The sequence below is a fragment of the Ambystoma mexicanum genome, chromosome 9 (assembly GCF_040938575.1).
Source record: "Ambystoma mexicanum isolate Mex_15411 chromosome 9, UKY_AmexF1_1, whole genome shotgun sequence".
NCBI lineage: Eukaryota > Metazoa > Chordata > Amphibia > Caudata > Ambystomatidae > Ambystoma > Ambystoma mexicanum.
The window spans coordinates 1,378,010,815-1,378,025,625 of NC_090931.1; the positions used below are offsets into that span (position 1 = coordinate 1,378,010,815).

The 14,811-nt window shown below is 38.7% G+C and overlaps 1 protein-coding gene across 1 annotated transcript in view; it reads left to right on the top strand.

The window, feature by feature from the left end:
* The window catches only part of LOC138489132 (contactin-associated protein-like 5), a 1,196,734-nt gene that overhangs the window by 733,201 nt on the left and 448,722 nt on the right, over positions 1–14,811 (top strand). The window contains exon 10 of the mRNA XM_069616767.1: positions 1,608–1,779. Coding sequence (XP_069472868.1) covers positions 1,608–1,779 — 172 coding nt within the window. The remainder of the gene's footprint in view (positions 1–1,607; positions 1,780–14,811) is intronic.

A 14,811-nucleotide genomic window follows, 5' to 3' on the forward strand; every position in this document is an offset into this window, starting at 1 on the left:
ACATTGGTTTCAGTCAAACTATAGTATAATAATAAAGCCTATAGGAAGGGGTCATTATGGCAGGATAATGACTGACCACCAAGTTATGTCCCACATCACAAGTTGGGATGGGTCATTATCAGAAGCGGTATTTACACCTCCTGAGGTCTATACGGCTATTGGCACATAATGGTAGTAGCAATACATGCACTGACAAAAAAAAAAAAACTTTAGTTTAATAATGGGACAGTTAATTGACAAACTGAGTTAGTAAATTACATGTGGTTTTATTTTGTAGTATTTAAATAACAAGCTTGTCTTTATACGTAAAGCATTTCAATTGCAAACGTGGTTAAACCGAAGCGGGTTTAATATGAGCAAGCATTAGGTATTGTGTAAAAGTAAATTGTCTCTCTAAAATAAAGCTAAAACATTTTGCCATGTTTTAGCTTTCTCGTTGGTGTGCTAAATAGGGTCCTGTAGTTAACAAAAAAGAAGTTCTCTTAGAGAGGACATTTATCGTTGAAAGCCACCTTGCCTAGCAATGTCATTGGTGTTTCCCAGACTGTTTTTGATGTCTGAATGTTCAGAATTCAGTCAACACCAGTGGTTATTGACTGTACTCTGAACATTCAGATTGGCTGAAAAGATGTTCCAATTGCAAGCCTGCAAAATGTCTGTCTTGGGTTGATTAAACATTGTATAAGGTAATACTGCCCTCTAAGACAAAGGCAATCTCCTGCAGAAAAGGGGTTGCATTTGGGCTAATTTGCTACCCTTAATGCCTTGCTCGTGTGGCTCGGAACTGTAGGTGAACTTCCAGAGACGGCCACTAGGTGGCATTGTGTATTGTGTGACTTGGCTCAAATAGACTACCCTAATTTCATATTTCAGGTGATAGGTTTGTTCAAGCCCTTTTAAACCCACCATACATTTCTTGGTGTATTGTATACATGGCCCAATGCGGCAGTATCGTCTTGCCAGCCTTGCCAAATATCTATCTTGGGTTCATTAAACTATATATAAGGTATCACTGCCCTCTAAGACAAAGGCAACGTCCTATAGAGAAATGCTTGCATTTGGGCTGCATTACATACCCACAATTCCTGTTCTGAACTGGAGGGTAATTCCAGTGAAGGTTACTAGGTGGCATTGTGAAATGTATCACCTGGCTCAAATAGACTATTACATATATCACAGCATGCATGGATTCATTAATACAAGTAGTGTCTGTAATCTTGCAAAATGGTCAATGTATCTGAAGCACCCAGTAATAACAGCAAACTCTGCACAATTGTAATCTATGATGACGTCACAAGGAGGTCCCTGTGATTTAATAATAATAAACTAAAGAATCCATAAATCAATAACCACATTTTAGAATAATGTGACATATTCAATACAACACTTCTATAGTATAATGTTTTAGAAATGAACACATACTGATTCTATTAGTAATTAAACTGTTTGCTCACTACTCTTTAACGTGTCAGGTGCATGACTAATTGCATTTAAATGTATTGTAAAAACTATAAAATATTAGACATATTTGAACCTCTAGGGTCTTTAATACGAGCTGCAAAAAGACATATATTATTATCCTTTAATAATGTTCTTCTTGTCCGCAGGGTGTCCGAACAATTCCACGGATTCTGAATGTTTAAATCCCATTACCTCTTTCCAAGGCTGCATGCGGCTCATCTTTATTGATAACCAGCCCAAGGACCTCATTCTAGTGCAGCAAGGCATGCTGGGGAATTACAGTGATTTACATATTGATCTGTGCAGCATCAGAGATAGGTAATGGGTTCTTATACACTCTGAATAGATGAATGCTATTGAAGGGCTGCTATGTCAATCTAATTTTAAGATGTTTTCTAATGTAATTTGGCATTATGTACCCACGCGCCAGCAGGGCATTTATTTTACTGAACTATCATTATGCTTTTAACAACATCATTGAAACTGGCTTGTTCAATGTTTGAAACAAATGTTTCCGAAGCTACTTGTTTAAAAACTCAATATAAAAATGCCCTATGCCATACTGGATATTATATCAATATCATGTTTTCATAACGTGTTGCGCACCATGTTTTCTAAATTTGAGTATTGGCATTATATTATAGATATAATAGTAGCCACTTGATTTGCCTCAATATGATGAAGTATCAGTCGCCCTTCAGAGGAGTAGAATGTGTGGCTCTAGGTTGCATACAGAAGCCACGGTTCAGAGCTTAACCCAGCGTGCTCTGATACCAGCCTCACATGTGTGTAAATAGTGTGTGTTGTGCCGATCTACATAAAGCGTGCATCATTCTATCATTTTGTAAAAGGGCCCTTTTCTGTGTGTTGATAATACTTGAATCTTAGTCTTCCTCAACTATTGACTCAGAAGTCATGTTGTCGATGTATTTAATGACTGTGCCTGTTTTCATTTCACCACGTACTTCTCCTGTGTTTCACTACTCCTGGAATCAACCTTGTCATTATAGGGGGAGACCCCCTGTAATCCTCTTCTTTTTATTTCCCATATCCTATGTCAACACACCCACGCCCCCCATAATAGCCTTACAGCTAATCTCAGCCACATCCATGACCACAATGACAATGTAAAGATGCAGGCAATGTAAAGGTAAGAAGAAGTACATGTCTGGAGAAGTAATGTAGACAAAGAACGTGCAAAACAAGCTTTATATGCAAAGTATGCAATGATATCATATCATAACCCGCCCCAACAACACGGGAAGACCATACTTCCTAATCACTCCTCTTTAAAGCCAAAAGTTTATGAAGACAAATTAATATCATCCAATTACGAGGACATACTTGAAAGGGTTGGTTGTTGATTGGCTGAGGAATGCACTATTGTCCAATTCTCCTGCCGCTGAAAAAGTACTCTTTGCACTGCAGTAAGTGGGCCCAATTCACGGTGCAAACAGCACCTTTTCAGTGCCAAGTGATTTAATGAACAGTGCAAAGTGTATTTTGCAGTGCAACATGACTTTGCATTGCAAAATTCACTTCCCACCGTTCTGAAAATCAGGGTGTTTGTTGGCAATGCAAATTTACTTTCCACCAGTATGAAGTCACTTTGCATTGTGCTAAAAAGTACAGAAATCATGCCCACAGTGTGCATATAGACGCACATAATAAAAAGGGACAGAAGAGTGTACAAGAGGGAAATACATCCTCAAAGCCGAACACACACAGGGTGTTCTGATTTATGGAATTTCTTGCATGGTTCAAAGTGATTTAGCACTGCTGAAAAGTGACTTTGCACAGACTTTGCACACTTCCATGAATCAGAGTATGTGTCGGCAGTGCAAAGTCACTTTTCAGCAGTACAAAGTCACTTTGAACTGTGCAAAGAAATCCATGAATCAGGCCCACAGTGCTCTGTCTACAGCTTGGGTTCTGCCACCAGATAAAATACCTTGCCAATTCCTGCGCCTTGAATATTTGGAAATGATACCTGGGCATAAGATTAAGTGCACTGCATTTTGGGCACTAGCTCCCTTCTCTGATTTCATGATATAAGATGTTGAACAACCACATTAAGATCTCTGATACACATGGCTCACTGGGCTTTAAAGAAAACGGCGGGATCAACTGCAGATAGATCCTAAAGCTAAACGCAAACACAAATTAAGTCCATTGATAGGAGGCTCTCATTTAGAATTTGTTTAAGGGGCTTTTAACACAATCAGTTGTAGATTTACCAAGTTTATTCGCTTATCGCATTGTACCAAGGCGCCTTCATGTGGCAGAGAGTAACTGCAAGCAGTTGATTAACAAAAATTATTTCCTTAGGTGCGTTTAAGTCTCAAATTATTACAACCTACAGGGTCGTTTTCTCAAGTTGTCCCATCTCAGTTATGTAATTATAAACCAGGTATGATGTTTAGGCTTAGAACATATTACAATCTGGGGCATGTAAGCCTGTATGCATAATGTGTAGACGAATGCAAAATGCAATGCTCGAATAACACAATGGTCATTACGAGGTTGGAGGTAGCCTTGCCGTTTTTACCGGCAAGGCTACCCCCAAACTTACATCCGGCACCGGCACCCGCAAAAAGGGAATCACTGGGCCATTCCAACCTCGGCAGACCCGGTAATTCCCCTTGCGCAGGTGCCGGAGCCAGTACGTCCCCATTCCCATTTGATCCCCCATAGGGCTCAATGGGGAGGATAGTAGCAGCGGTACCGTTCATAACGGTACCGTTGCTACCCTCATGTTCTGCTCGCGGGGGCCGATATGGCCACCTGGTCAGACCAGGTGGCTGCAAGGGCACCCGCGAGCAGAAGCCCTAGTATGGCATTACGGTAGCAATGGTGCCGGTAGCGATACCAGCGCTGTTGTTGCCTTAGCGCCATACTCCTAATTAGGCCCAATGACTTGTTGAATACAACTTCAGAGCATTACAGGGCCTGCAGTAGCGGCTGTGTAGTTATGGTTAAGTTGCTCAACTCATAGGATGAGCACTTTTTGGGCGTCTTATAACTTAACTCCCCTGGACGAATCCTTACCAAACATTGCACAAAAAAAAAGCATATGGCCCGGTCTGAATTTTCTTGGCAAGTTTGGTGAGGTTTCATCCAGGGGTGGCAAAGTTATAGTGGGGGTCTAACATTTCTTTTTTCCATAGACATAATGCATACAAAAATTGCTCACGTCTACAGCCCAAGCCGCTGGACATATTTTCACCAAATATGCGCCAGGAGCGGCGGCTTAGTCCCAAAAGCATGCTTTTGTAAATTTGGTGTAAATCCGTCTAGTATTTTTTTTTTTTATCTACCAAAAATGTAGGTTAAAAAAGATTTAGTGATATCTGGGTTTGGTTTGCAGACCCATTTCGCTGTTCAGTCCGTGGACAGGCATCCGATTGGCCTAGAGGGTGCTGTGATGTCCGCAGACATCGAATGCGCCCACTGTTTGGATGGTGAAAAGCGTGAAGTGCGTCAGATTTTTGGAAATGCCCACCATGTTGGATTCACGGACATTTGTGATGTCATCTCTGATGTCCTGGGTGTTAGTCTTAGCTTACCATAACTGGCGAATTTCTGAGGTTTTTCGGTTTTACTTGTAACCATAATGTCCCTTTAACAACATTTTTTCATTGAATATATATATGTACCAGGACCTGCTCATTGGTGTCCTGCCTCTGTTTGTTTTGTTGTTGCTGACTTTATTTCCCAATTAAACTTGTGTACAATTTATTGTCCGGGGTCCATTTTTTCATACTTGGATCTCGCTGACATTGTGTTCCACGCGGAGTGCGGTTTACCCGCCTCTGCTTTCTTTTTGTATATATATATATATATATATTTTAAACAAGATTGTACTGATGTTAGGCATTAAAGTGTGTAGTGCAGTGCTTATTCCACATTACTAGTTTACACAGGTTTTAGAATGTTCATATGTCATATTAAGCTGCTACTTTAAATGTAGATTACTCTTTTGTAGACTAGAAAACATGCACTTCTGCCAATACAGTGGGTTCACATAGATGCAGATCTCCGGAGATCTCTGTACATCCTGCATGCATACATGTTCGATTCTGGCAGGCTATCTCCTGCTTTCATCTGTTTGCAGTCAATAAAATGAATACCATTTAGTTGGCTAGTAGTAATTGTCTGCATTATTGCTACGGGTGCTCAGTGTGATACTTTGGGGTTGCACTGTTTGTGCCAGGTAGGCTTCTGAGTGGAGTCACTTCGGACTCCAAGTGGATGGCGATTAAACAATGAGAAACCAATATTCCGATTCAAAATAAGACATTGTATATATTTTACCAACATCTGCCATTGCAATTACTCCCATGCGATATCAAGTGTCCATGTGGAGAACAGATTACTATACTGACTCCTGCATGTGACAAGTCTTGCTAGTGAGGGAAAGCAAGACTTGTCAAGGGAACTTGTCAATTTTCCCACAAACAGAGGGAAAATCTGTATGTGATTTACATTGCCACGGTTTCATCTGGGCTGGAGAACAGCACATTGAAGTGCAATCCCAGCCTGCCAACCAACGCCATGTTACGTTTAGCGGCGGGAGGGTGGGGGTCCATTTAGTTGACAGGCTGGGAGCAAAGCTGAATGATGGAAGCTAACCGATGTCATGAGTAGTGGTCTGATGAATGATTACAAACATAAACAGGTCACTTTTTTTAAGATTTAGTTTTTTTCTCTTGCTGGGCGAGATTACACTAATAGAAACGATTCCAGGCAAAACTATACAAGTATGTTTTGGAACAACTTTAGACGTGGCTGGCCGGGTTGAACAAGGACCAATGGAAAAAGGACATGTTGCGCCAGTCTACCTTTGAAAATGTCAGTGTTAAATTGACCCACAAGTGTAGCGACACCAGTAATCTGGCCCCTGCCATCTAGAATCTGAATTATAAGGAGCAACACTCTGTTTACTGATAATGTACATGCGTTAAAGTAGAATGGCAGTGCACTTATAATGTGGACTTTTGACCTTTACAATACAATGTTGCCAACAGCTGAGCAGCATGAAAGGCAAGGATAATTTCTGAAGAAAGCCACTAATCTGGCAGAAAATGTCACACTGTCCAGGTGTAGACACAGGCATGTAATAAAACACTTTTAACACAGCATGAGGACATTCAAACAACGTCTTCTCCTACAGTAGAAGCACTTCTCCCAGCAGGGCAGTTGGAAGCATGAGAAGTCCTCTCTGCCCCACACTGCTTGTATGAAGAAGATGTGCAGACATCATGACTCTGATTATCTATCATAGATTGAAGTGTGGAATTCAAATAGAAAAGGAAAGGAATGGGTCTATGACAACAGCAGCATGACCACACACATTCTGGGCAATGATGCATGGGCATCCCACAAGCAAGGCAGGGTAACTGCTGTTACCATCGGCAGCTGGGAGAGGGGCAGCCCCAACCGCCTCGTGCCTGCTCCTTTCCTCCCCCCAGCTACGGAGACACGCAGTCTCGGCAGCACAAAGCCACGGAAGGGTAAGGTGCAAACATTCATCTCACCCTTCCTCCAAACAGCAAGGTGCTAAGCGCCATAAGGAAAACAACTGTCAGACAGGGCCACCAGGGGGCCAGACAGTCGGCTATCCGGCCGGGGCTGCGACAACAGCAGACCCCACCACATACACAACAAAGACCGAGGGCCTCCCTGGGTGCTATAAATATGATCAGGATGCTCAAAGTAAAGACAATCTGTTTGTGGACCCTGAACGGGGACCCACGCAAACAGGAGGTTTACTGTTTACTCAGTGTCTTCCAAATCTTCTTGCTTCTTTACCACAGAACCCGCCCACCCTACAAAAAGGGGAGAAGAACAAAAAGAAGTACATGGCACTGTACGGTGCCCACAACAAGTCGTGGGACACAAAAAGGCGGCACAGGTCAGAGGGGGTAACCTTAGGACCCGGTGCCCAAAAGTATGATACAATCATGATATGTGATATTGTTATTGCCATAACTCATATCTGTACAATAAAATACTACGGCATTTTATTGCCAACACTTGACACAAGTGGTGAGCCTATCATTACGGGAGAGGGTTTGGGGTTCGGCCAATACTAATGCATGCATATGGGTTCAGCAGTTATGCTGTTGCATCTCATTGCCAACAACAAGACCACACCTTCCTCGACTTTTTGAAGTCTCGCCCCATAAACATAGAAGTACATGCTTTATTTGTTTTCCAATTCAAATGTTTGAAAATAGAAATGTTTGCAGACCCTCATCTACATCCGATCTGGAGACTTCTGTCCATTATGCATCAGTCCAGACGATAAGATGACAGAGGATTTAAGGCAAGGTCCTTTGTACAAAACACCAGAAAAGGTATGGTGGGTTTAAAAAGGCTTGAAAAAACCTATCATCTGAAATGTGAAAGTTGGATAGTCCATAGTCACAGTTTGCAAATCGCCGCCTAGTAGCCATCGCTGCATGACTTCCAGCCATAGTGGAATGTATGATATGGCTCAATTGGACTATCCTACTTTGACAAGGCCCTGCAAGGTCTCTCCTCTGAATGCTGGCTGTCTGCTCTAGGACGCCAAATCAGCATGTCTACTGCCATTGCACTTAGCCGCATTACCTCAGTAAAACAATAAGACAAACATATTAGTCTTATTAGGACTTACATTTGTACTTCAGGTGATGACTAGAAATCATCAAGAAAGGTTATTTCAGAAGTAAAACAATCCATGAACCTGTACATAGAAATAGACAATCCAAATATTGAACAATGTTATAATCTTACATTAATACATATTACACAACCCACGGTAGTGGCCGTGTGATTATGGTTAAGTGTCTAATCCCATAGGAAGAGCACTTTTTGGGCAGCTTTTCACTTTGCTTCCCTTGGACGAATTCTCATCAAACTGTGCAAAAGAAGTATATGTCCCACTCTGAAGTATTTTGCAAAGTTTAGTGAGGTTTGGTGCAGGAGGGGCAATGTTATAAGAGCGGTCCCAAAATGTATTTTTTTCCCATAAAGTGAATGGTCACAACCACTGCAGCATAACACACCCATAGAATCAAACATCCATCAAATCTACAGTTTGTGTATTGTTTGATTTGTATAGTGTGCATGTGAAGTTTTGGCTATGCAATTAAGATTGTAGAGTTTGGTAACAAGCATTGCAGTACAACATATCCATGGAAATAAACATTTTGGATTGTGGTGTATGGTTAGATGTTTGTTGTGTTATGGAGCAGTATTTGTGAGTTCAATTATTATATACTTACTGTTTGACTTTTTGTGATTGAATATATTTTTTTCATGACTTGGTTAACTGGAGCAGATATTCTTTTTCAATTTCTGTGATAAAAGAAAAGATCATGTTTTTGTAGGTAGTTCATAATGAGTTATTGCATTGCATAATAGACATTTCTGCATTATTTCGACCCTCATATTTAGTAGTTTACAAACCAGTGTACTGTGCAAATTGCTCAGTTTCTGTGTTTGTTTCTTAAATCATTGGGTCTGTGGGAAATAAAATCCATGCTGGATTAAAAAAAAACGTTTTTGTATGGTACAATATATTTCTTTCTTTGTTTTCAGTGTTTATTTGTTGTTTCTGGCTAATGTTCTATCTGTTGGCTTATTGCAGATGTTTTGGGACAGGTAGATAGATACCTGTTGGCGTATTCTAACTGGTTATAGTTTTGTATTTATATATTCAAGTTACTCATCTATCTTTTGGGTTGTTGCAGATTTTTTGGGCAGTTAGATACCTGTTGGCGTATTCTAACTGTTTATTTCTTCTTATACTTTAGTGGCATTGATTATCTGTTTGTTTGTTGTAGAATCTTGGGGCAGTTAGATACCTGCTGGCCTATTCTAACTGTTTATAGTTTTCTAATTGAAGTTTTATTCATGTTTATGCACAGATTAGTTATTAAATTTTGGTTTTAAGAATATTAAATAAGTGTTTATAAAATGTGCTGGTAATCTGTGCTTTAGAGTAATGGTACTATCATTATATCCGAACCATCCACTATTCTTTTTTATAAATGCAGTGTAGTGACCTGCATTGGTTGTGGCTCCTGCATGGTAGATCATACCTATGGTTTAGAAGGTTTTCTTACCAAGTGATACTTGACCATGTGTGAATCCAGTCAGCTTGCAGTTGTTTTTGGTACCATCTGTATTGTAACGTAAAAGCATTAGTATTACATATTTACTATGTCTATGTATTTGTAAGGTGGAGCGATTATCTGAATTGCAGGTAGTACATAATCTGCCATGGTTTGCATTTTGTACAAGTTGCTGAGATGGAATAGATTCACAGTTAGGTATGGATACATACACAAAGCGTTCATTAGGGATTTGTTCCTGTGCCACATGGTTGCAGAGAGAGCATGCATGTTTCCACATGTGTGAAATCTGAAAGATTTCATTTATAGGTATGTTTTTGTTTTCCATTACTTGTAGTAAGTACATTAGAAATTCTTGTGGATCTTCTTGTGAGTTTATAGTGAATTTCACCATTCCAGCACAGTAGTCCAATTTTTGTCTTATTCTATGAACACTGTATGTGTTGTCAGGATTGTTGGTTGCATTTCTATGAAGGACTAACATTTTCAAACACAATTGTTCTGTATTGTGTAAGTAAATGTTGTGAATAATTGGTGGCAATTGGAATCGAACATTTATTGCTACATTTGCGGAGCAATTTACACCAGTTATATTTGAAAACTTGAATGGAGCTGAAAGTTCTGTGTCCAACTCATTACTTCGGAGTGTGTGCTACTTCTTTGAAGAAGTACCTTAGTAACTTTGAGTAGTTGATTCTTTTTTGGTTGTCGTACTTGATGAAGTATTATCTTTTTTTACTCTCTTCGGAGGATTTTTTGTGAGATCCTGTTGCATTTCTGTTTGAAGTAGTTTTCTTTTACAACGGTTTGCTTTTTGTGGAACAGGATTGGTTTTTAGATGGGGGTGTATAGTGAACGTAGTCTATTGTATTCTAAAATGGAAGGAATATCAGAATTTACTTTACTAGCATCTAAGTTGATTTGAAATAGACCGTCAAGTGTACGTAAGCGTGATGGTGTTATGTATCTCATCTCATACATTCTTTAAAGACTGTGTTCCCAATATCTATCAATGCTTAATATAGGGTAAGACCTAGTGATTTGTGAATGGTGACTGCGTATGCTAGAGTTAGAGAAAATTGTTCTCTGCGTACATACATGTCTTTGAAAAGAAGTAATCGGGCTGTTGAGCGTCCTATCCTTTTAACTTCTGATAGTTTGTCAAAAAGAATATTGACAAACTGAATGTTATTGTCACGTGGGTATGTTTGAAAGCCAACAACTGAACCGAGTGCTCCATTAAATAGTCCTTGCTCCACGTCGAGGTTATTTTTAAGCATTACTCTACATTTTAAAGATAATTTTAATATTTTCTCCAAACCAGCTGTGTTGGAGATAGAGTTTTCTAAGGTATTTAGTCTTGTTGTGGCTTGTTGATACATGGGCAGTGTCATACCATGTACAACCAGTTTGTCTGTGGAGCAAATTTCAATTATTGGTTCAACATTGTTTCATTGAATTTTGAACAGCTTGCAAAAGTTGGCATTAAGGACATACAATTGACATTTTTGTGTGCAAGTTTTTCCATGACTTCAGTAGCTCATAAGTTATGGCCATACAGAGCATGGACATGCCAGGTTTTTAATATTGATTGTGCTTCTTGAGATAGTACACCAACTCTAATACTTTTTGCAATGTTGGCTAATGTGAAGTCTGCAGACTGGCACATGTTTTACGGTAGTTCTCTGTATTGGAAATGTTGCCATAGGTTCACATTTCCTAGGCTGCCAACAGTTTTATGGCAGAGTTTGTGCTCTAGGGTTTTAAAAATAGGTTCACCTTTCGCTGTTGTCAATTGAAGAAGATCTCTGAAAACAATAATGTGTTTTCCTCCAAATAGCTCTTCGTAGTTTGTTTTGAGTACTTCTTGTAATCTGAGGTGAATCAAAGCCAACATTAGGTTGGAGTCCATGCTCACTTCATCTATAAGTAGCATTTTCATTTATTTCAAAACTCTGCGTAGTTCCATTGCAGAAAGTTTGTAATATTCGAATTTGTTTTGATGTTGTTCTGGAAGGAGTGGTAATCGGTGTAAAGTGACACTAAACCTGTGGGGGCAGTTACAACATCTGACAGTTTGTTGTTTGTCAATTGTTGAATGAACTTGCTGATGATTTTAATTAAGAATGTTTTTCCTAAACCAGCTTGACCACTGACGTATAGTAGTATAGGTTTGTAATTTTGGCAGGTACATTCTTTATTTTCATGTTGTACACCATGTGCAATTTCTTTTGTTACTTCTTGAAAAATGGTACACTGCTCATTGTTCAGTTTTGATTTCAGTAAAGTCTTTTGTATCTTCTTCATAGAGACACATGGTGTTTTCTATTTCTGTCATAGCTCATTCTGCCTCATTTGCTATTAGTGGCTGTCCCAGTAGTTCTTGGTGTCCTGTAATGGAAGGTTGACTACTGTCGGGAGTGTCCTTATCTAGTTGGGCCTGGAGTTCTTCTTTGTGTTGCTGTTCATTGTGCAACATTTTTTTGTACTGTGTAAAGTTTACATTGTTTATAGTGCTTTAATTTGCTTTGAAAGCATCTTCGTAGGAGTCATAGATATCTAGTAACTCTTCTTCTTTTCTCCATGGTTAAAAGGTTGTAGCAGGGACATATAATATAGTTCTTTATGTTGAGGAGTTTTTAATGACAATTTGATATGATTAATTAAGCTTGGTTTGGTAAGTTTCACTAAGCTGCCTTCACAATTTGTCACTCTATATCTACCTTTGTTTTCATCTGGTTTTATATTATTTTTGTATGTGATGTTTTGGGCTATGTGGTATAGACACATGGCTCCAAAGTGGTACTCCTGTTTGGGTAGTATGTTTCTAGTAAATTGTTTTTCAAAATGTCATTTTTGCAAATTGTTTCTATGTCCTCGTATGATTTGAGAACTCTTTTTCTAAATTTAGCAGGACCAAGACTTAGCCATACTATATTGTCAGATTTTCTATACAAAGCAGTACCGGTTAAACGGTCTGCAGCTTCATAGCAGCCACATTCTCTATGAGAGAGCATTTTTATGCCTAAACTGTACAATTTTTGAGACAGTGTTTTGTCCGATGATAGGTCATCCCAGAGGTCTTGAAGCTCTGTTTTCTCTGCTTCCATTGATATGATATGATATGATTGTTTATTTATATATCGCCTATACACAATGTGTTTCAAAGCGCTTCAAGGCAAGGGAGGGAACAAGGGAAACTACAACCACATTCTATCAGGCCATGAACAGGAAGAATGTGAAAGTAGGCTGTAACATATCGTGCAACTGCAGTAGAATTGTCTGCAATGCAGTGCACATCTATGCTTGCATTCCATAAGAGGGCAATGTTTGCATTGTAATCATTGATATATTTTGCTTCTTCTGTTTTTTTTATGTAATGTGTGTTCTTAGGAGATTTACCTTTAACACTATGTCTAACTGAAGACATGAAGTTGTTTACTTGACCTGTTGCTGTAACTGGTCTAGGGAAACTAAAGCAGCATTTTGTGTAGTATTTCCCTTTGTTTTTGTATTTGCGATGACAATATTTCCCACATTTTTATCTTTGAAACTGTAAAATGTGTGCATGAAGATCACTATTTGTTGTTTGTGAAGGAATTTCACAAGTGACATATTTTTCGATAAACTTTAAAACAGTGGCATCATTGTCTTGAGCAAATTTAGGAGCATCTTTAATCCATAAAAGCATGTGGATATGTGGTGCTCCTCTGGCTTGGTATTCTTTTCTCCAAAAGAAGTGTTACACTTCTCCGAAGGGAGGAACAGTTTTATTACAAATAAAGTGTCGCATAGCAATGAAGCGATGATTGAAATATCTTGAAACATTAACAGGATCTAGAGAGCAAAGTTCTCCAGGTGTTAGTATATCTATGTTTGTTTTGTTTTTGTTTGTTATGCGTAGGAAATCATGTAAATCTTCCCATGCATATTCTGCACAACTTAATATAATAAACCAAGTGAGTGGGCCAAGGTTTCTTATCATACAAACTACATCTCTGTGTCATCGGAACCAGCATTATTTTGTACCACGTATGTTTGCTAACAGATTTGTAATGCTTGATTGTAAAACCCCATCTTGTTCTTGCACTTTTTGTAGTAATTGTGTAGCTGACATATTTTAAAATGGGTAACTGATTTCAATGTGTGTGCAAATCCGTAGCATAGAGTTGCTAGTTCACTTTCAAAGAGTAGGTTGAATATGTATTCTAAATTTTGTCTAAATCTGGGATCTTCAAAATACATTTGTAATGAGCAGTATTCTGATGCTGTTATCTGAGTTGGTCTATCATCGTACCTTCCTCCTTTGCCAATAGGAAAGATTAGAGGAAAAGCATGTGCTCCTATACTTTTATACTTGATCCTTTGGTTTGTCGCATTTGGTATGTTTCTAGTGCATCATCTATGGTGTCTTTAGAGTGTAATGGATGAATTGTATAATTGTCTAAAATATTGGATTTACAGTATCTAGAAGTTCAAATTGACCAGTTTCTGGTGACTCTTCAATTATTTCAGTGGTTTCCCTCAGGTTTTCTTCAATATTAATTTCTTTGTAGTATTCATTATTGGCTTTTAGATATTGCAAGGCTTGTCTAATTTTATGTAAGTCTACGAGTTGTTGCCTATTTTCTTTTGTCTTTTGTAGGTACACCATTTACTAAGACAAATAAAGATTGATCTATTGGACCTTGCACTCCCAGAGTGTGTACATTTTCTTTCAGATCTAATGGTAAATAAACTATTTTGCCACAAATGCCTTTCACTAATTCAGAGGGAGGTAATTTTGTTGTTTTTGGTTGAAGGCATATTATTGCTTGAAAGGGATGCACTGTTTGAATTATGATGCTCTCATATAATTTGAGTTGTTGCAAGGGTTTTGGTAGTGGGAATAATTCCAAGTATTTTGTGATAGCACGTGAAGGAGTTTGGTTGTTGTCAAGTTTTGCAGTGCAGTAACTGCAAAGTATTAAGGGGTCATTTATTTAATATTTGTTTTCTGCTATAAGGTAGATTGCTAATTCAACCCATTTGGAATCTTCATTGTCTTCTATTTTGTATGTTATGTCTACAGTTTTTGTGCTAGTTTTATAAAAAGTTCTGGGGCAAAACACACACACATGGTTTGGTACTTCAGTGGATGTACTTTTAAATTTTAGTATTTCTTTTTTTGTATGTGTGTAGTAGAAGTTTGCCATTTGAAGAATTGTTCCTAGTCTGTTGTAAAGAT